This window comes from Lepisosteus platostomus, chromosome 19 (genome assembly GCF_059453375.1).
Source record: "Lepisosteus platostomus isolate fLepPlt1 chromosome 19, fLepPlt1.hap1, whole genome shotgun sequence".
Taxonomy (NCBI): Eukaryota; Metazoa; Chordata; class Actinopteri; order Semionotiformes; family Lepisosteidae; genus Lepisosteus; species Lepisosteus platostomus.
In genome coordinates, this window is record NC_142629.1 from 15,364,509 (window position 1) to 15,385,594 (window position 21,086).

At 39.6% G+C, this 21,086-nt stretch overlaps 2 protein-coding genes across 5 annotated transcripts in view; one reads left to right on the plus strand and one right to left on the minus strand.

Annotated features, from left to right (window-relative positions):
- med9 (mediator complex subunit 9) overlaps positions 1-21,086 on the plus strand; it is a 64,308-nt gene that overhangs the window by 27,794 nt on the left and 15,428 nt on the right. The window lies entirely within an intron of this gene.
- The window catches only part of pemt (phosphatidylethanolamine N-methyltransferase), a 64,822-nt gene that overhangs the window by 9,859 nt on the left and 33,877 nt on the right, over positions 1-21,086 (minus strand). For both annotated transcript variants that reach the window (XM_088612203.1, XM_088612202.1), the window contains exons 4-5: positions 13,686-13,831; positions 2,044-2,155 (exon numbers count right to left, since the gene is read on the minus strand). In XM_088612203.1, coding sequence (XP_088468329.1) covers positions 2,044-2,155; positions 13,686-13,831 — 258 coding nt within the window. The remainder of the gene's footprint in view (positions 1-2,043; positions 2,156-13,685; positions 13,832-21,086) is intronic.

Here is a 21,086-nt window from a genome sequence, read left to right on the forward strand (position 1 = left end):
TCTTCCTCGGCGCTCTCAGGTGTCCTCCGTGTTTGTCCATTACGTCTGTCAAACATGAAAAACTGAACTCGTACTGTGCACACCTGTCTCCTGTCTCGAGCTCGAGCGCCTAGACTCGAAAACGAGCAACACCGCCCCACAAAACTAAGTGATTCCTTTTTTTATTCTTCCATGCGTCTTTTTCCAAAATGCTGCGGTGCACCCATTAATGTCCTTTGGAACACTGGTTGAGAAACGCAGATCTAGGTCACATTTGTCTTGGGATAGCAGTGTTAGCCTATACAATAACAAAAAAGTTGCTCCTGCAGACAGTTAATTTATTGGCTACTTGTTTACAACAGCAGATTTTTTTCTGCATCATGATTGTTCTAAATAATAGTTAAAAGAGGTTAAAAGAGCTAAAATGTAAAAGTTCTGAAACACATACAGAGAAAGTGATGAAAGCAGTTATGCTATTGCTAGGCAACAGCATCATAGCATTCTGAAGCTCGGGCGTTACTAAGGCAATCACTATGGAAACAAACCAAGCACACAAGCTTTGATTTAATACTAATTTGAAACTCTAAAGGGAAACATATTTGTGTTTATCTTACATTCCTTGCTTTTTCTTAACGTTTGACGTTATTTCACGTTCTTTCATACGTAAAATCATTAAACCGTCAAAAAAATGAATGCTTTTGCCCATTTCTCTGGTAATACAATCGAGTAATGGACATCTCTGTAAAATTAGTTCTGGGCGTCTTAATTTTTAAAAATGCAACAGCAACTTTAAAAGTGAGTCCATTCAAAATGGGGAAAAAAATAAATTATGATCCTGGCTCATAATTTTTTATAGTCATTTAAACAGTAACAATGTTAGAGTTGTGACTTTTCCAAAGTTCACCAAAAATATCATCGATACTATTTGGTCTACTAAAATGTAGAACACTGAAGGCTATGACCTCTTTTGAACTGGTCTAAGAAGCTCTTGAACCAGATATATTCAAAACTGAATCATTTCAGTCTTGAATTGAGAAAAATTACAAAACTTCAAGTATTGAAAATTCTCAAAGGCCTTAACAAATTCAGCCCCAACAGATTGAACAGTGAAACAAGTAAAAACACCTGGGAACTGAATTCGTAACTGAACCCTAGAAGAACGTTTTTTTCACAAAATCTGTATCGAGGTATCCAACATTTTGTTGAAGCTGATACCTGGATTCTTTAAAGAAACATCTGGATGAGCACCTTTGATCAATTAGCTTTTAGTAACCAAACAAGCTAGATGGGATGAATGTTCTCCTCCTGTTTGTAACTTCTCTAAAGTTCTTATGTAAAACACTTTGATTTTTATTGCATCTTCTGGGAATTTAAGTGCTTAAGTGTTTTGAAGATAAGGGCCACTTGTGTTCCAGACATTGTAGTAACAAGACAACCTATATAAATAAAACATTCACAAATAACCTTTATCAACCAATTCTCAGCATTGCTGAAGTATGCAACAGAATGGCAAAGCAGAACTGCTTCAACCTAAACACCCAGAAGAGATGGTATGTACTGTATGAGAAGTAACCTATTGCGTGGAAGCATCACAACAGCTACTTTGAAGAGAAATGTTGTCCTCTGTTTTGCAGGTTGTGGTTTATTCATCCTTAATTCTCTGTCTTTAATAGTCTTTCTCACCTAAAGTGAACAAATCACTTGATTCCAAGAAAACACTCTTCCTGATAACCCAGAAAAAATGGGCTGATTACATTTTACTACACTTAACCTGGAACAATTCAGCTGTTGTAGACACCAGGGCCATATAAGGGATAGGATTTCGGAGACTGTCAGCCTGAAAGCACAGAACCTTCTGTTAGTTGCCCTCAGTTGTTCACAATAATCTTTGAACTCTAAATCAATAAAGTAGGAGAGAAAAAAAACAAAACAAGTGACAAATCGAAAATGACAATTTAGAAAAGAATAGAGGAGCAGTTCTAGGTGATGACAATATTACAAGGATTTAGATGTCAAAGGTTGTCCTTGTATTTTTCAGGATGTTACAGCTCTGGATTAACTCACATCAAAGCCAGTCCAAGGTAAATGGCTGTGCTGCCCCAGTACATTGGATTTTCCATGACGTTGAAAGGGAATCCATTCACTTTCTCCTCCTGCAGGATTCCGAAGTAGTCACCTGTGAAAAGACAGCAGATTGCTGGAGTCTGTAAATCCACCTCTATCTGGACGGGTTATTCCAAGCCACATACTGTATCGTTAAAACCGTATCTTCACAGCTAATCAAAAGGAATGTTGCAAACCAACAATTTCAGATGTCCTTTTCTGATTTTTGCACATATATAATGGATTTCATCCAGACAATTGGGAGTATTGCAGGTTGTGATATGCTGCCTCTGTAAAAAAAAAAAATGTCATCGTGGCGCTAATAAGCTTCCATAATAATAATAATAATAATAATAATAACAATAATAATTGCTTACACTTATATAGCGCTTTTCTGGACACTCCACTCAAAGCACTTTACAGGTAATGGGGTCTCCCCTCCACCACAACCAATGTGCAGCATCCACCTGGATGATGCGACGGCAGCCATAGTGCGCCTCAACACTCACCATACATCAGCTATCAGTGGGGAGGAGAGCAGAGAGTAATGAAGCCAATTCATAGATGTGGATTATTAGGAGGCCATGATTGGTGAGGGCCAATGGGAAATTTGGCCAGGACGCCGGGGTTACACCCCTACTCTTTTCGAGAAACGCCCTGGGATTTTTAATGACCACAGAGAGTCAGGACCTCGGTTTTACGTCTCATCCGAAGGACGGCACCTGTTTACAGTATAGTGTCCCCATCACTATACTGGGGCATTAGGACCCACGTGGACCACAGGGTGAGCGCCCCCTGCTGGCCCCACTAACGCCTCTAACACCGCTTCCAGCAGCAACCCAGTTACAACTTCGTGGATGTCTTTGCCATTAACAATGGTGCGTGATGTACACGTTAGCAGTGATGCCTTGCAGTGTTGGGGCTTTGGGTTCAATTCCCAGAGTTTGTATTGAGTTCCCTTGTTCTCATAGGTTTCCTCCCACAGCCCAAACACATACTGTCCTGGAAGGTTAATGGGCTTCTAGGAAAATTGTGTGTGTGTGTGTTTGCACCCATGCTTGCTGGGATAGGCCCTTCTGCAATCCTGCAATCCTGTATTGAATAAAGGACTTAGAAAATGGATGGATGAATGGAATTATTATCATACCCGGAGCCATCATTTCAAAATAGGGGAAAAAATCATAGCCAAGGGCAGCATCAGGTCTGTAGCTGCTAATGTTCATGTCTTGAATGCTTGTTCTATGAGGCTATGAAAAATAACAAGGAAATTACTTCTGTGCTTTCAGCTTTCATAAATATATGTACCTATATATGCCTTGGGAACACTTAGATTTACTTATGGCTTTCATTTTTAGTGCGTCATCTGTCCCATGATAGAATTCTCCCTTCTCTTCTAAAAATAACATAATTTTAAACATACTCATTGCAGTAGGACTATGAGGTCTGAAACAGATTTCTGCCGTGCGTCACTTGGAAAATGAATCCTCACACTTTTAGGTTGAAATGATTTGTGGACCCTCTAGAACATCTATAAATATTTAATGTTACTAAATAACATTATTATTAATGTGTCCACATTCAAAATTGAAGCGCAACTTTGAATGGTTCGCCAGTATTACACCCCCTGACACTGTGTCTTTCTTGAAAAGGGTAGACGGGGTTGTGACACAAGCTTTACTCACACCGTTCGGTGATGAAGCTCAAGGCAGAACATCTTTAAGGAGGTTTCAAGAAATGTTCTCGGAAAGAAAGGCTCTTGCCTATTTTGTAAAACATTACAAAAGCAGACGAAAGTCAAGTAAAATGAAATCTGTTCGTAAAGAGGTGCAAGTTTATCCATCCATTCTCCAACAGATTTATCCAGTACTGGGTCACAGGGAGCCACCGCCTATCCTGGCAAGCACAGGGTGCAGGAGTCTGGATTGATGTCTAGTCTATGGCAAACGCAGACAGAGATATGCACACACTCACACCAGGGCCAGTTCTCCCAGAAGCCAATTCACCTACCAGTATGTCTTTGAATTGTGGGAGGAAACCAGAGCACCTGGAGGAATCCCACCCAAACATGGGGCGAACACACAAACCCCATGCAAATAGCACCCCTGATCCAGAACTGAACCCAGGGCTTCAGTGCTACAAGGTAGCAGTGTCAGCCTTTGTGTCTCCATGCCCTGTGAGGTATGAGTCATGTGATTTCATGTTCTTTTGAAGAGAGGTGGTGATGGATCGCTGTCAGACCAGTCATTTTTCTTCAGTTTATAGACAACAGCAACAACCCAACAGCAGCTGAATACTGGAGGAGACGAGAGAAGGCAAGAGCAGGGTCCTGAACATATCTTCGAGTGCTCAAAGGCACCCTAGAAACGAAAAGTTGGAAAAACAAGTTTCCTCCCTTGATCTTTATACTTTCAGTCTTTCTGGAAATATCAATGACTGCAATGAAGAGCACAGGCCTGACAATTTAAATATGCCGATGAAAGCTCCTTTTATATAATTGCACTCACAGAAGCACACATCAAAGCAACAATTGTTTTGTTTTCAACAATTGTTTTGTTTTATGCTCCATTGAAACCGCAAAGCTTGGCAAGGGGCCCAGAAACTGGAGCGAGCATCAGATCTACAGATTCATATAGCCCACAGTTTATTTTCACCTTTATCAAATCCCTTTTCATTTGATCCTTGCATTGTTACAGAGGCATTTACTTTGCAACAGTACGCTGAAAAGGCTCAAGTGACTTGCTATGTACGCAAGTCTAGAAGTCATTCATTATCTTTTTCATCAATTTCCCTACGGGAATAATAAAGTATTATCTATCTATCTTCACATTTTGGGACTGAGCTTTCATACTCCGCAGGTGGTATAACTTTTGGAGAACTGCATTATGGCAAATTGACTGAATGACCGCAAGCAAAGATATCAGCCTCCAAGTCCCAAGGGACTTCTTATGCCCATAGTTTCAGACACAATAAGAATCTTTGCCACTAAAGATGAACACTGAATCAGTTTCTTTAGCTAGCCATCAACCATCATTCTACCAACAAAAACTGACACAGGAATATTGAAGGAGCCGACCTCTGTACAGTTAGACCAACTTGGAAAGGCAACAGGAAACCACTGCACCCTGTGTGGGAATGGCATTAAGACAATGTTTCATTACAATCCAGATAACAAGCATGGATTTCAGTGGCAGTGATTGTGACATAAATGGGAAAAAAATGTATTTATAGTGGAGGGTAAATTGTTAGTAGTATTAAAACTGGGTAATGGCTTAATCCTCTGTGAATTTTAATAATCGACCTGTGTTATATATAATGAAAATAATATAAATGCATGGCTAACAAGTTTCATCATGCAATAAATTCAATTCAAGGATTCGCACAGTGCACAATACTGCTCAGGCCTCACTACAACAAGTCCTCAGAGAGAAGGAAGTGTTTGTAATTTGGGATGTGCATTTACTTATTACAAACCATTTCTTAGTGTTAAAAAGAGCGTTACAATATAGTGACTAACTATAGGAGACTGTCCTCATGATGGAAATAAAAAAACACTTCCTTGCTAGAATAATATGCATGCCCATACGTGTACAGTATGATATGAAGTAGGATGTTATTTTCTTTTTCTCTGTGCCATCTTGTAACAGCAAGCGATGTATTGAGGGCTTTTCCTGATGCACTGTTCTAAAAGAACACTGCTCAGGACTGTTATATCTGAAAACGCTGTGTCCATGTAACCCTTCATAGTTGTCTCAAAACTTTTCTTGTCTATTTAGCTCTGACCCACTTTGCTAATGCTACTTAACAAAGGGCTCTGAAAGACACTCTGACACTCCAGTTTTGATAAAAAATTAGGAGACCTCAGAACAGGTAGTTATGAACAAAGTAGTTATGCAATTGCATTAGATAAGCAGAGCCTTCTGTCGCAAAATTCAGCTCTCTCCTATTGTAGTATAAATTGGGAAATTAAAGCCACACAGACACACAGCAGGTTTTTAGAAAAAAATGTAGGTTAGTGTGTAGTTTTATTTGGTTATACAACACATATTCTAAACTCAATTATGGATCTTTTGAATTCTGGTAACATTTTTCCCCACTATCCCACTGCAGGGGTGACACCACAAAACTAAATAAATTCAGCAGATTTTGGGACTCCATGTATCTAAAAACTGTTGATTGCTAAGATGGACAATGACGGACATTTCTAATAAAACATATTAGCAACAGTACCCTTCGATCAATAAAATGCATAAGATTCTGCTGTTTTTTAAGATAATAATTCTCATCCAGACAGGCTAAAGGCTGAAGGTATTTATGCACTTAAATTATGCCTGGCCCACTTTTTCTTAATAGAGACTGTTTGTTAATCACAGTTTAAACAACATGTTCTTTCAAAGAGATGAAAGTTGGAGTTTGCCTTGAGCAAGGTGGCATTAAGCTTGTGGAAATCTGTGACACTCTAACGCAAATGCATGCTCTCAGTGACGTCTCTCCTTTAGTAATTGTGAGGTACGAGACAATTGTCCAGTATTGCTTGCTCATCTTTCTTGAATTTCAAACCCTAATGTGAAGCTACAGTATAAAGCAGAGATTTGCAGTCCCTGCCCTGAAGAGCTTCAGCTTAGTAGATTTTATGTGGGAGAACCAATTAGTGCAATAACAAGTTCAATGAAGTAATTAAGACATCAAGGGGAACAGAAAGCAGCAGATCAGGCAGCTCTCCAGTAGTAGAGGTATCACTACTGTAAAACATTCACATTGTGCACCAGAGCATTGCAGAGAGCAATTCATCACATCCAAGAAAATGTAAACTATTATATTTTTCATGCAACATACAGTAACTGTCACAGTACCAAAAGAACATGCCTTATGGCAGTAGCATACATAGTTAAATTTGAGGCATTAATGCAATGCATAATATTACTCTCAATAAACACTGTCCTTTATACTGTATATCTTTACTAGCTAAATCTAGTTACAAAAACCACATCCATCTTTCCTAAAGCCATTTCAGAGCACAAGTAAGAAAAAAAACTATTTTGTCAACAAAACAAGTTTGCTTGTTTCCGCAAAGAAACACAGCACACTGGAGATGTTTTGTTTTCTTAAAAAAATACCCAAAGACAAATTTCATAATGAACCAAAAATTAATCCACAAATTCAAGCCTCAAGACGAGCTGCCCTGGATATTGACTTTCCTCTTCGTAGACTTTTAAAAAGTCTTCCTCCCTTGTGTTAAACAGCTAGGGAGACGCATAAGTACATTTACGTAATAAGCAAGGCCAGTATAATTAAGGGCAACTTAATAAATTATATGGACTATTTTTGCCTTGAAGGTTGTGGACTAGCAATCCACTAGGCAGAGTTTAAGTGCATATCTGTGCTGTTTGAAATAAATCAAGATGTTGCCAACCTTAAAATGATATACCCTGCTGGTACAATATAACTTCTGAAATGTGTTACTTGACGTTGATGTTTGTGATGAGGAGCCTTAGCAGACTAGCATAGATACAGGATGTGCTTTAGGTGGATTGTGTTCGTTATAAAAAGGCCTCCTTACTTTCAGCGAAAAAGTGCTCCATCATAATCATGTTACCTATTGATTTTACTTAACAACATATCTTTTCAGAGCACCTGAGATTCAACAGAAGCATAATGTGTAAGCTCTGCCCCCAAAATAACCTACTGATATTAGACAGCAATTTGTTCCCAGAGGGATAGTTATTACAACTACAAACCCAATGTGGGCTTGTTCGGAACTGTGCAAATTAGGCATTTTAAAGCCCAAATACGTCTGGACAGAGAAATGGCTTCAAAAGTATACAAGGCTACCGGAGTGCAAAATGGAAGGTTTAATGGGAGAAGAACTATATTTCAAAAGTTTGCTTTCATTTACATAAAGACTGTCTGTATAAACTGAACTGAAAACCTGGCAACACGATGTTGAATAGCTAAGTAAAAAAAAAAACAAAACAGCAGTAAAAAGCAGTCAAATATTATTTGGCTGTTTCAAAATGGACAAGAAGCAGTGGAATCTCTGGACTATTCATGAGAACATTAATTTTTAACACCTTCATTGATTCTTCATTGGTAGTTCAAAGGCCTACTGAAAATCTAAGTACACCATATCATATACTTTGTGTCTATCTACTTCTGTTGTTGCTTGTTCAAAGATCTCTAACAAGGTGGTCAGACCAAGACCTACTGTAACTTTTCTGAATCCATTCTGACTATTCCTATTGTATCTATTCATATCTGATTATCTGATACTCTGGTTAATTTTTAATAATGTTTTTCCACAACCACAACTCTTTCTCTTTTCAGGACCCATTCTCTGTCATTTCAGATTTTGACTTACAAAAGCTGCCAAAGAAGTACAAAAGCAAAGCTCGGCTCTGCAGCACAAGGCACTAAAATTCTCCTTTCCTTTCTGTGGCACACGTCACGGCAGGCCACAAATCAAGAACTGCAGCTGTGAAAGTGCAAAATTCACTCTATTCTATTATATACACAATAAGCCAGATTTAAACCTAGAGATTGCATTTAGTAAATTCTCAATGGCTATAAGGAATGTACTGACATTATTTGCCAAAAGCGGAGATTGTCAGAGACAGACTTATTTAATTAGATTACGTAAGCCATTTTGTACTAAATGTCCACTGCTGCTCAACTAATCACCAGGTGAACTGGAGATCAACTCTGTGTGATCGTGGGCAGGCTGAGAGGGGTCACTGCCCTTTTCCACTGTGTAACAGCTTGTTACAGTCCAGCGTGTGGCTCCTGTCCTCAGCCCTCATTCCAAAGTGAAGGGAAGACACTACTCCTCCAGGTCAGGCCAACTCTCTGGTGGGACTTGTGCGACATGTCGACTAAAAATGGCTTTAAAAACCACACGAGGAACCTTTATTTTACTTGATTACCTCCTTTGTTTTCTATAGCGCGTAACATGGTTTCTCGGGACACCCTCAGCTCCTCATCCCCTCCGTGAATTTCCAGAGGTTGTAGCCGAAAAGCCAAGTCGCAATTTCAAATCTTTTATTAACAACACATCCACCTTGCACTTGTGGTGAAGAGGGTCCTCTCAACGAATTATCTTCCTGTAACAACTCAGGTACCTATTGTCAGGAGTGAGAAAGCTCTACAGCCGGAACATTGTAAAGCTCATTTTATCTTAAAATAGCGCAAAATAGCATGGTCAAAAGAAAGGGACCCAGAAAAATGCAATCTAGGTCAGTGGTTCACTAGGATAAATGTTTTTCCAAACGCGAGTTTGCATTCTATTATCGCTGAAGAGTTTGATGACTGCTTGGTCACACACAGACAAAATAACAGCTGCATCCTCCAAGCTTACCTTATAGCACTTAATAACCCACACTGTATGTCTACGCACAACCCCTTTAAATAGCCACTTTGAGCATCATGTGTTGATGCAAACAGGTAGTGTTCAAGTGCATTGTTAAAACAATCTGAGAAATTCTTAGTATCTTAGGAAGGAGTTATTGGATATCCTACTATCTGTGTTTATCAGCACAGATACATTCATAATGAATAAAGAATACTAATTATTAACTCATATGGGGAAAAATAACTGCCAAAAATCTCCAGGTCTAAATATGGAAGATAATTGACGCTTGGAAAATGTAATATTACTCTGTAAAATTACTCTCCATCCAAAGAGACTGTCAGAGAGTAGGAGGTTAACTACGCATCAAAATCTGCTGTTACTGTACATGGAACTTTATAATAAGATCTCTTTAGATCTCAAGCAAAGATGGGTCACCCAGCCTACTAGAACGCTAAAGGACTACACTGTGTACGAAAACACTCAAGATATGATGCAATGTCAAAACTGAATTACGATCAGCAGTCTCAAAGAGATCAAGTTTCAAACGTTGGTCCGTATGAGGCAGGGCATCTGATCCTGAGATTTTAAAGAAGGCATGTGAGAGGTCAAGACTTTAAGCTCTTAAATATGGTTATGTGCAAAAGAATTTACAAAACTAAAAACAAATACACATGAGATTGACCCAATAATAAAGGAAAAATGTGTCTGCGTAGCAAGGGCATTAGTTTGCCCTCTCTGGGACACTGTACAAGAAACCTCTGAGGAAATTAAAAAGTCAGGGAAAAATCCTTCGCCCCAGGCTGGATAATGTCAGATGCCAACAGCGTTTTCCCTTCTTGCTTCTGAGTCCAAAGCCAAGCTCATAGGCTGAAGGCTCTTTATTTTGTAATGTGTATTACAATCCATTAATGAACAGGCCAACAGAAGAACAAGAACAAAAACAGGATTAGAGCCGGGTGCCGGGTTCATACATGTTTCTATAGGGTTACTTTGAATAAAATCTGGGTTACCATATCCATTTTTCAGTGCGTAAGATCTGTCCTTGGCCTGCAAAACACAATAAAATTAAGTGGCTCTCCAAAGCTGCAAAACGTTACAATAAAGCACAAGTGGATTCACATGTACGAATACGAAAAAGCAGTGCATTTATCTATAGTGGCACTGTACAAGATTACCAACAGATATCTACCCACATACTGTATGTGGATTTCTTTCACGTCAAAATCTGTTACTGCTTTATCGGCGCAGCTTGACCTCTTTCCTTAAAAACCAACCCCTCCACCCCCAGCTCTGGGCTTTCAACCTTTTCTATACAATACAGGCGTGATAAAACCGAGTGACCCCCCTTTTTCAGGGGTGGTCCTTACGTGAAGGGCCCTGTTCTCACAGGAAACTGTGCTGTTTATGAATACTGTGATAAACATTTCAGAAAACAAGCTGTGTTTCAGTTTAAGTAATTCTATTATTATTATTCTTACATTATTTTTTTCCCCCAAGTATTTTTGTTCTGTGGCAAGGTCTTAAAGCATTCTCTCTGGTCACTGCCATGTTATCTATCTATGTTATCGTTACAGCACGCGCTCAACCTCACTGAAAGTTATTCATTATACTGGACCCATACCACAAGAACGTGAATCAATGTGCCAGAAACAAAAAAGCTAGCTGCAAATTTCAGTCCTCTAAAACGAGAATTATTTCTGCTTCTGTTACTGTTTAATATTATTATTAATAACAATAATAACCCTCTTCATTCACTGAGTCTCTAAAGTCTATTCCGTGCTAACAGTGTTAATCCTTTTCACAGTGGTATCTATCAGAAGCGGCCCGGTGACTCATTAAACTTTGATAGAATGTTTTCTTTCTGATTCAGTTTCCATGTAGGCATTGCGCTAACGAGCTCTGCTGTCTGTGGTCACTCTCGGGTGGCCTGTTATGCTGTCAGAGGGAGCTTCAGTCAGGGATGCAGGATGAGGGAGTGGTGGAGAGATTGTACGATGCCTGGGTGCTGATGAAAGAAACAAGATCTACGACAAACAGTTTGCAGCTTTGGGACAGTGGGGCTGGACTACACATGGACGACGCAAATGCAGGGTGTACATGCAGCAATAACGCGTGATAATTGTATCTGCCTTACGGTGTTCAAACTGCCTCACTGCCTGTTCAGTGTGAATTTCCACAGGCGGGCTGTATTACTCTTCTAGTGTTATTCAGAAAGAAAAAAAAGCTTTTCAGCCAACGATGCATATGATCAATGTGTATGATTTAGGTTCTGTAAGTGTTGTAATTTAATAGGGCTGAAATGTTCACAGGAAAAAAAGAATGCAAAAACATATGCAAACAAAAGCGTGGGTGTCCTTCATATGTAATTCATCATTATTTATATTTGAAGTTTGGTATGGTATATTTTAAAAAGTGATTTAACACCTGACTCATTCTGGTGCTTAACAGGAAAGATTCCAGATGAATAATGCAAGTTCCGATATAGAGGGTGGCAATTCTTTTATTTGTAGCTTCCTGTTCCTTTCGTGTTCGTATCTAGACAGAAAATAAAACACTCGTTTTCAGCAGAAGACACAGTGGGCAGAAACAGTTTACACCCCAGTACTGTTTAAACGAGAACTGTATCTAGCACTGACGATGCACACACAAGACAGGGTGGAATGTGTACAAGGGACTCAGTACAAACTCCAGCCCGTGGTTTATTTTGCAGTTTTCAGTCCTTACCACGTGACTGAACTGTTGGTCACACTCCTCTCTCAGTGTGGTATCATCAGAGGGCTTTAGATTTCAAGGTGAAATTTAAGGCTCCACTGGCTAAAACATGGCTTAGTTCGACCTCTTGAGTCTTTCCTTGTCTAAATTATGCATTAACGTTTCCTACAGATCTTCAGTTTTCCAGGACCTACTTATATCATGTACGTACTATACATCAAAAGACTTCCTTTATACTTATAAGATACCAAACGCAAAATGCTTTATAGGGTTCCATTGAATAACTGCACGTAACGTCTAAATACATAGCTGTAAGCTTGTGACCAGTGCCATCACTGCCCCTTCAGAAAGCACCAGGTGCATGTTACAGATTACACAACAAGGGAAGATGATAGAGGGTTAAAATGACTGAAGATGCCATTAGGAAACTACACTTGTTCAAAGTAACTAACCATACTGTAAGTGCATCATTGGTAAGTGCCCGCTGTTCCTTATTACTCCTCTCAAAAGATGTTGCACACGAGGTTTTTTTGCTCCTGACTGCTGGAATGTAATACACTGGCCTTTTTCGATACGTCTTCATCAATCTTAATTTAAAGTAAACTTCTCCTGACAGAAAAGGTCCACTTTCACCTTTTTTCACACCGTAAAAGGTCCTTTTCCTGATTTTATTTCAAAATTTGGAATCACCTCTTTTGTTTCACATAGCCACTTGATTTTTTGCTTTATTTTTCACACATCTTGGTGGGAAATCTTTCAAACCCTGCGACCGCACACAGGGGAAAATGACGAAGTGTAGGCTCCAAATTCTTCCAACCCGCCCACTTTCAAGCCACTCTTCTTTTAACATGTCACCACAAACAATTACCTAATTGATCGCTGCCACTTGGGGAGTCCTGGTCACAGTTAAACTAGTGATATGACTCAGGTTTGAACCTGCGATCGCAGAGCTCAATCTGTACTCAGACAAACCTTACTTTTTAATAACATATAAAGTCAAACAAAGTACTTTAGATTACAGATATTATGGACAGGCAACTCCTCTAGTCTGGATTCCAGGTCTGATCAAAATTATTATTCATCTAATTACTTGGATCACAGGTGTTAATAAACTGACTTCTTTCAGATCTGTATCAGTTGCTAATTAAGAACTACCTGTAAATCCCGCAGTTTATCCCGTCATCCATCATAAAACACAGCTGCATGTCCATAGGTGAGAAAAGAGATTCTGCAAATCATCCGACACAACCTCATAACCTTAAAGCCTGATCACAAGCACTTCACTGCACTTTACTGCTGTTGAAAAACATAATTGTGCAAAGAGTCTCCATGGGGCGGTTCACCTGTGGGGAAGACGCAAGCAAAAAGATGACCTATGCTGTAATCAGTTTGGGGGAAAGTTACTTTTAAAAAGTGATCCTTCACAGTTACTTGAGTAAGGGGACTACTTTGTAAATTAATAAGAAGCAAGGGGTATTTTTTTTAAGAGTTAATGGATTACTTTACGCAACGCTGGTCATGTCACCAGACTCCAAAATCAGACCCTTACCTAAGAAGGTCCCGGTGAATCCGAGGGCGTAGAAGCTGCTGAGGACAAAGACAGAGCCGATAAACACCAGGATGGCACCAGCATAAAACATCTCGGACCTCTCCATCAGCTCGGCCTTAGGCTGTGAATTCATAGCCATGGTAAAACTGAAAGCATAAAAGAAGATCATCACAGTAATTAGGATGGAAAGATAGGCCTACAAGCAGCACATCACACCCCTTGCTTTGTGCAGCAAGTTGTTCTTGTTTGGGTTTCACTGAGCTTTAAAATATATTACTTATCTGTTTCCTGAAATGAACAGTTTCCACTCTCACTTTTATAAGGATCCCTATAAAATTCTGACCCCTGAACACTGTAAACCTCCTTTCAGACAGATTTTCCTGAATGCTGAACAAAATAAATGGATGACTTTATTTAATGTGACTCTTGCTGCTATGTTGCTTATCTTATTTGATGCTCGTGCTAACACAAACCTTCTCTGTTCTATGATTATCTGTTGAGGTTTTGTGCTTAGATGACATTCCATTAAATCTTGCAGCAAAAAGAAAATAAAGCAAAACACACCCCTTCTGATAAGACGCCTGAATTTCCTGTGGTGACGCTGCGATTCGGAGTGATTATAAAGGCTTTTCTTGAAGCGGACACAGAAAAAGTTCAAAGCTGCACAATTACCTGTTTTAACTCTTTCACCTATAGCCTTCTCCTGGACATGTTCTTGTTCTGCTCAGATCAGTTATACTTTAATGAATTTAAAAGGTATTTAGGCATGCTGGTAGGAAACAAGAAGCTCTGCTCTGATGTTAATTCAGATCACCTGTTTCTGAATGTTTTTGCTTACAGTTTGTGCTACAAGGATATATAAAGAAAGGCTGAACATCCAACTCACTCCATGTCTCCTGGTGGGAAGATAATTATTACAAATACAGGTTGTATGATGAACAAATGATTCATGAGAGATTTGCCTATATTGTACATCACTTTAAATAAACAGGCAATACTGAAACCTAACCCTAGATTATATGTGGTAGAGAGGTAGATCGGGCACTCTGTGGTGGTGCAAAGACGAGAGAGGTAAAGAGAGGTAACGAGAGATCCTAGACTCAGGATAATTTTGGTTTCGGATGTCTTTCTGCAATAGGAGTTAAGAAACCCATTCTCTGAGAATGCAGACGAGAGAGATCAGTGTGATCATGGCCGTTAGAGGTGAAATGAGAAACTATGGCCTTGGAGAAAACTTTGATCTTCACACCCCTAACATGCCCCCTGAAGCGGTCTCTGAGTCTCCTTCCTGTTTCCCCAGTGTAGATGGCTGGGCTTTTTCTGCAGTAAATTTGGTTGCTGGAGGTACCCTGTGCAAGATGTCATCTGAGTGATGAACATTGCTTCATTGTGCTACTGTACTAAGATGTGCAACACCCAATCAGTGCCTAGTTTTCAGGTTTCTTGCACACACAATACTGAGGTCATGCATTCACACTAAAATACTGTACATTCATTACAGTCAATGTAGATGTTACTGTAGGTGCCTGTGAATATGATTCACATTCTGGTCCTAGGTAACCTGTATATCTTCTGTTTTTTGCACCAGCCGAGTTCCTGATTTCAGTATTCTCTTTGAGGCTTTAAATTTGATTTGGAGTCCTTAAACAGAGAATGGGATTGGAACTGGCCTCATTCAGGTGTGATGCCTGAAATGTAACCTGCTGCACTTCAGCAGAAAGAAGGAAAAAAAAGACTTCTTGCATGTCTGATACAGCATCATTCTAAGCTGTTTCATCTCATTGTAAACTGATCTGTTTAAACTATATCTGTTTATATAGACATAAGGGAGAAAACTCTCACTACACCCTGTGAAGAGAGAATACATAAAGAGCTGTATGTTAAAGTTACTGGAAACACTGTTAAGCTGAGCAATTAGATCAATTAAAGGCATTAATTAGCATCAGTGATTAAGAATTCTGCTAGAAAGAAAACCAGCAGACACGTAGATTCCCTAGGCACAGGGCTAAAAAGCAGTGAACAAAATCTAATAAATATTTTCCATTATACTTTATTTCTGCATATTAAATATGGGATGACAGTGATTAAGTGGGCAATGGGATTTAGTTGGATGACAGTGAGACCAGAGGTTTTTAATTCCACACTTGATATTTTCATAAAGACAGAAAAGGTGTTGGGGATAGAATTGAACTTCAAAAGTTCAATCTGTGTAAAAATGAAGTAGCCCAATAAGCAAGGTTGTTGGTTTTTTACTTTCTGTGCCATTTCCAACCCCTCTCTTATAAACAAGCAACGTGGCTCTGTGATGTCACTTCCTTACGTCAGCTCGTTAAAAACCAACGCTCTCGAAACAAGATCTGTGACTGACGAGGCTTGAATGCCGGTCCCGGCCGTTCACGATTACGATCAAAACCCGTCTATAAAAAAGGCTTAATGTGGCTGTATTCTCTGGCACAACTGCAAAAAATCATGAATCAATTTTCTTTTTCTTTTACATCTCTGGCCTCAAGATGATTTGACTTTGACACCCACAACTAGATTACAGTAAACGCTGGCCTTTTCATCTGAAGAAAAGCTGTTGCTGGATACAAAATGGATGACAAGGCATGATATAACCAGACACTGATTTAGGCAACACAAATGTATACTTCCAGCTCAACATAGGTTCTCAGAGTCATAAGAGGTCACTTTGTCAGTTCATCCAAACTTAAAGCACAGAATCTCAGAATACGGTACTGTATGTCGTCAGTCAGTGGTAAATTCCGAAAAAATAAAATGTGTTCGTTCAGTTCTCCAAAATAATTTCAGACAGAGATAGTGACACATTTGAAGTTGCCAGAAATATTACCCTGCATTTCTGACTTCATAATACAGGTGTGCGACTTAGAAATACATTTCATTTTTATTTTGCTGAGAGACTAAAAGCAAGGGGAAGGAGAATACAGTTTTGTATTGGAACCTCATACAGTAAGCATGAAAAGAGAACTGTCTGAGATGTCTTTAGAGCAGCACGGTGATGAACCAAGGATACGTACAATCACAATTTCAATTACCGGCATTAGAGTAACAATTTACAGTATTTATGGTGAAGTCGAGAAATATTTCACAAGCTTGAAACAAAACTCGTTCCCGTAAAGGGCACTTGAGACATTCTATTTTCTGAGACCACTCCTGGGAGAAAAAAAAAACATCCTTCCTCTAGTCACACTGACATCACACTGTTTAAAAAATGCCTCGTTGTGGAGGTCACAAAAAACTTTACTTGAGATAAAGTTTGCAAAACAAAATGTCTCCAGGCTTAAACTGAAAGGTTATCAGCTGATAACTGTCATCGTTACAAGGCAACAGCTATCGGCAGACAATTGAGATAGCCTGTCTTGTGCTGCCTGTGTGGACAAGAGTCAATTTATTAACTCCAATGCTTTGCAATGTTATTTCAAGCTATGGTATGGAAAAGAGAATTTTGGTTATCCTGCAGTTTTCAGTAATATCTGTGAGCGCACAATATCAGCTGGCTCTGAGAAGTACTTAAAGGGGACCTGCAGTGCAATTTTTTTTGTATTTGGGGGTTAGAATCAGCATTGACAAGCGCATTTCAAACCACAGTGAAAGTAAAATGCTAGGAATGTGTATAACCTCCACTTTACATCACAAAATAGACTCAATTTCCAGCTATGCGCCATGTTCTGAGATTCAGAATGAGGCAACGAAACTTACAGTGATCTGAAGTGGCCCTGTGACATTGTAAACAAGCGGGCTTGTGAATACATCTCTTTTAGTCCAATAGAAATATTGCTCTCAACTTCGAGACGGTTTTGCCGACAAATACAACTAACTTTTTAACACTGCACGCAGATGACTTTGGCCAAATTTCTGCAGTGAAATATCTTCTGACAACCTGTAGTTATTCTCTCGTACATCGTGTTACATTGGTCCCTACAGTGACTTGTGAGTAGGAAGGGCTGCCTCACGTCGCAATTTAGGCAAAGTCTCGCTCGTGCCCGTGGTGAGACCAGGAGTTTGCAACAACATGGTGGCTGACAGTACTTTCACAAAGGTCACGATTTTGTGCTTAATTTGAAATTTGTCAAATGTTTCTAGCACGTCAATTAATTTATTTTGAGACTGAGATTGAATAACCGGTCTGAGAAACTGGGACAGCAGGTCCCTTGTTAATGGGAATAGAGCTGACTAATGCCGTATCTAGTTGTGGGCATTTTCAACAAAGGACACAAACACAACTACACTTTAACAGATGGAAACGCCATTCTTGAGGTGATAAAAATCAACACCAAATAAAACCCTTACTTTGCTAATGTTTTCTCACCCTTTGGAGATTTGTGCCTGCTTCACCAGGTACCAACATAGTACTGGAAGTGACCTATTTCTCTCTGCTCTCTCAAGCTGAAAGTGGGACACCTTTCATAATCCTCTACTTCCTCTCACCCGGATCCACTGGAACAAACTGGGGCAACTTCACTTTAGCTAACTCCCATAAACAGGGGGGAAATAAAGCATTAGTTAGTGCACTTACAGTAATAACAATATCAGATTTCTGATACACACATTAGTCATTCGTACTCCAAGGCATTATTTCTGTTAATTCTCACACTAGGACTGTAAATAAAGAGGAAAGGATCAGAAAAATGAGCAGCAGTTATATAAAAAATAACAGATGTGTTGAGCTCACAACAATAGATTTATATTTTGACCTACTTACTTGTGACCTGACCTTATGACTAACCCATCTATGTGGCAGGTAGAAAAATGAAAAAGTAATATTCGAGACTTGAGATGTCACTAAGTGATAAGGCTGACTGCAGAAAATGTGAAACTTTCAATAACAAGACATGTCTATTCAGGTCAATACAAATGCAGCTAACAAGGCATCTGTATGTGTCTATGGAGGTGGAAAACACTTATTCAGGTTTACTAATGAAATTTAATAACAATTAAGTGATCATAAAGTTGACTCCATGATTCCTCGATGTGTTTGCTGAGGCTCACTACACTTTATTTTTTTCTTTTGGGAGTGTCACTGATTTTCAGAACATTCCAATAAGGTACTGAAAGTGCAAATGAATTAATGAATCACCTTAACTAGCAGTCCACCTTTCTACATGAGATTAGCTGTTTCTTAGAAGGCTCAATGTGGTTCTTTCAAGGAAAAAGAAAACCTTACATTATCAGTCAATAGAAGGCATATCAGCCACTGTGCAATTTTCTCCTCTTTGCTAACAGCGACATTTTTCTGCAACTCACAAAATACTCCAGAAACTGTTTCTGTTTCAGAAGCACTGAGAAACTGTGTTTTACATATACAGCAGGAAACAAAATGCTTCTTAAGCTTGTCTCTGACCTTTTTGAATGTGTTGAGTGACCATCTGAAAGCTCAAAGACTATTCCTGGAAAACAAAGAGACTGAGTGAGTGAAATGAGTCGATAGGCATTGACGAGGTGTGAGTTAAGAGCATCAGCAGAAATGAGTTCTGGGTTCGAATTATCATTAGATATCATTGTGTTACTACTCCTTCAGCTTGCTGCACATGCAAAGTTGAAGTTAGCAGCTGCAGATGGCTGTTTTGCCCTTAATCGGGCTCATCCACTTACATTGCAACCTTTTTACATCACAGATGTAAGTACAAAGACATATAGATGTCTATACATGGCATAAAAATGTACTTTTGCACTGAACCAACAACTGACAGCCAAGTGAGAAACAAACGCGCGACTCAGCTCTTTCCACCAAGAGCATTGGATCAATGTTGACAAAACCCCAAAAGCCATGTTGGCCTAAGAAAAATGTATTTCCATGCACCTCCTGCTGTAACCTCATTTAGCCCCCTCAACACTTCAAGCCCTGGGCTCACCAGTCTTAACTTACAGAGGCTTTCATTTCATATATTTGTTTTCCATGAAGAGCTCCCTGATTTTTTACTGAACACATTTCTGTTCAATTAAGATAGGATCTTATTGTATAATGACAAAGCCTTCAGAAAAGCCTGTTTTCAACATACACTGCAGCTTCGGGGGGGGGGGGGGTAGGAATAGTGAACATCAACAGAAAACTAAGTGTAAACTAAAAGGCGGTCACGTTGATCACATTGGTAGGCGCAGAGAAGAAGGTGCATCCAATTCTTCTGTTCTGTGTTTTTTATCATTTCCCCTTGTGAAGAAATGTATCACATTTTGGTCAAAATAAGTAATACTCCTGACAATGGAATCAGGAGCATAACAACCGATTTTTCAGCCTACGAATGGAGCTAAATTCAGAAAAGACACCAGCGATGCTGCCAAAGGTTTAAAATAGCCCACAGAACAGATGTATCCACTCTCTGAACGAGGAGCAAGAATTCTGCAAGTTGAAAGAATGACATTTGCAACTGTCTACTCTTCCCTCTGCTGAGAGCAGTCTTCACTCTGAGGCTCAATTGTAATGCCATTTTAGTTGGCTGCAAATATCTGCACTTAGAGACCTCCAACAAAGGTCTCTGCTGTTTTTTCCCCCTCGAGTATGTTAAGCTGTCATTTTTAAAAACAATTTGTTTCTGCTCTCCCCTGCAACATAGAGTTTTCAGTTAAGGCACATTCTGGAATGGAAGGTCCTTTCACCCTTGTGTGTGCGACTTGTCAAAAACAGATGGGAGAGAGAAAACAAAAAGATCTCAGAAAAAGATCTAGCTTAAGCCAATACCAGCCATTTTGGCTGCTGTGTTTCAGCTCCTCCTGAAAGTGGAAGACGTAGCATGCATCACACGTGTAACTAGGAGAAACCCCAGCAGGAATCTGCTGCTGAATCTGAAACACGAGCACTCCAGTACAAGATCCGCAGAAGGAGCAGTCAGCATTCATTCATGTCTGCAAGCAAGCAAGACCTGCTGACATTGTGGTCTGAGACATGTATCATGGATTGCATATACCATTTAAACATCATCACATAGGGGGTGAAACACAAGCAGGAAAATAGTTGACAACTGCCTGAATGAATCATGAGGTGATGGCGTTGAGGATAATAATATGACTTTTTTTTAGCATATCTTCCAGCCACGCACGCAGATCTGCAGCCTGGACAGGTATCCATTTCTTAACAATAGCGGGCCCAGGAATGTGATCAGTTCCTTTTCCAAAACATCTTGTTTAACTCGTGCAGGAATGTTTTGGCTGTCCGGTGAGCGAGTCAAGTTCTACTGCCCCAATGCTGCTGGTTCGAACCTGGGTCATGTTGCTAGCCAGTACTGATCATGATTCCCTGAGCAGTCGTGTACAAATGGCAGCAGTGTAATAAAAAGCTTGTTGTGAGTAAAGCTCCTAAGCACTTGCATACATCCTCCTCCCCATGTCTGAATTAGTCAGCACATTTCCTCAGCCTTCAGTTACAGTATATCTATTCGATAAAGGAAG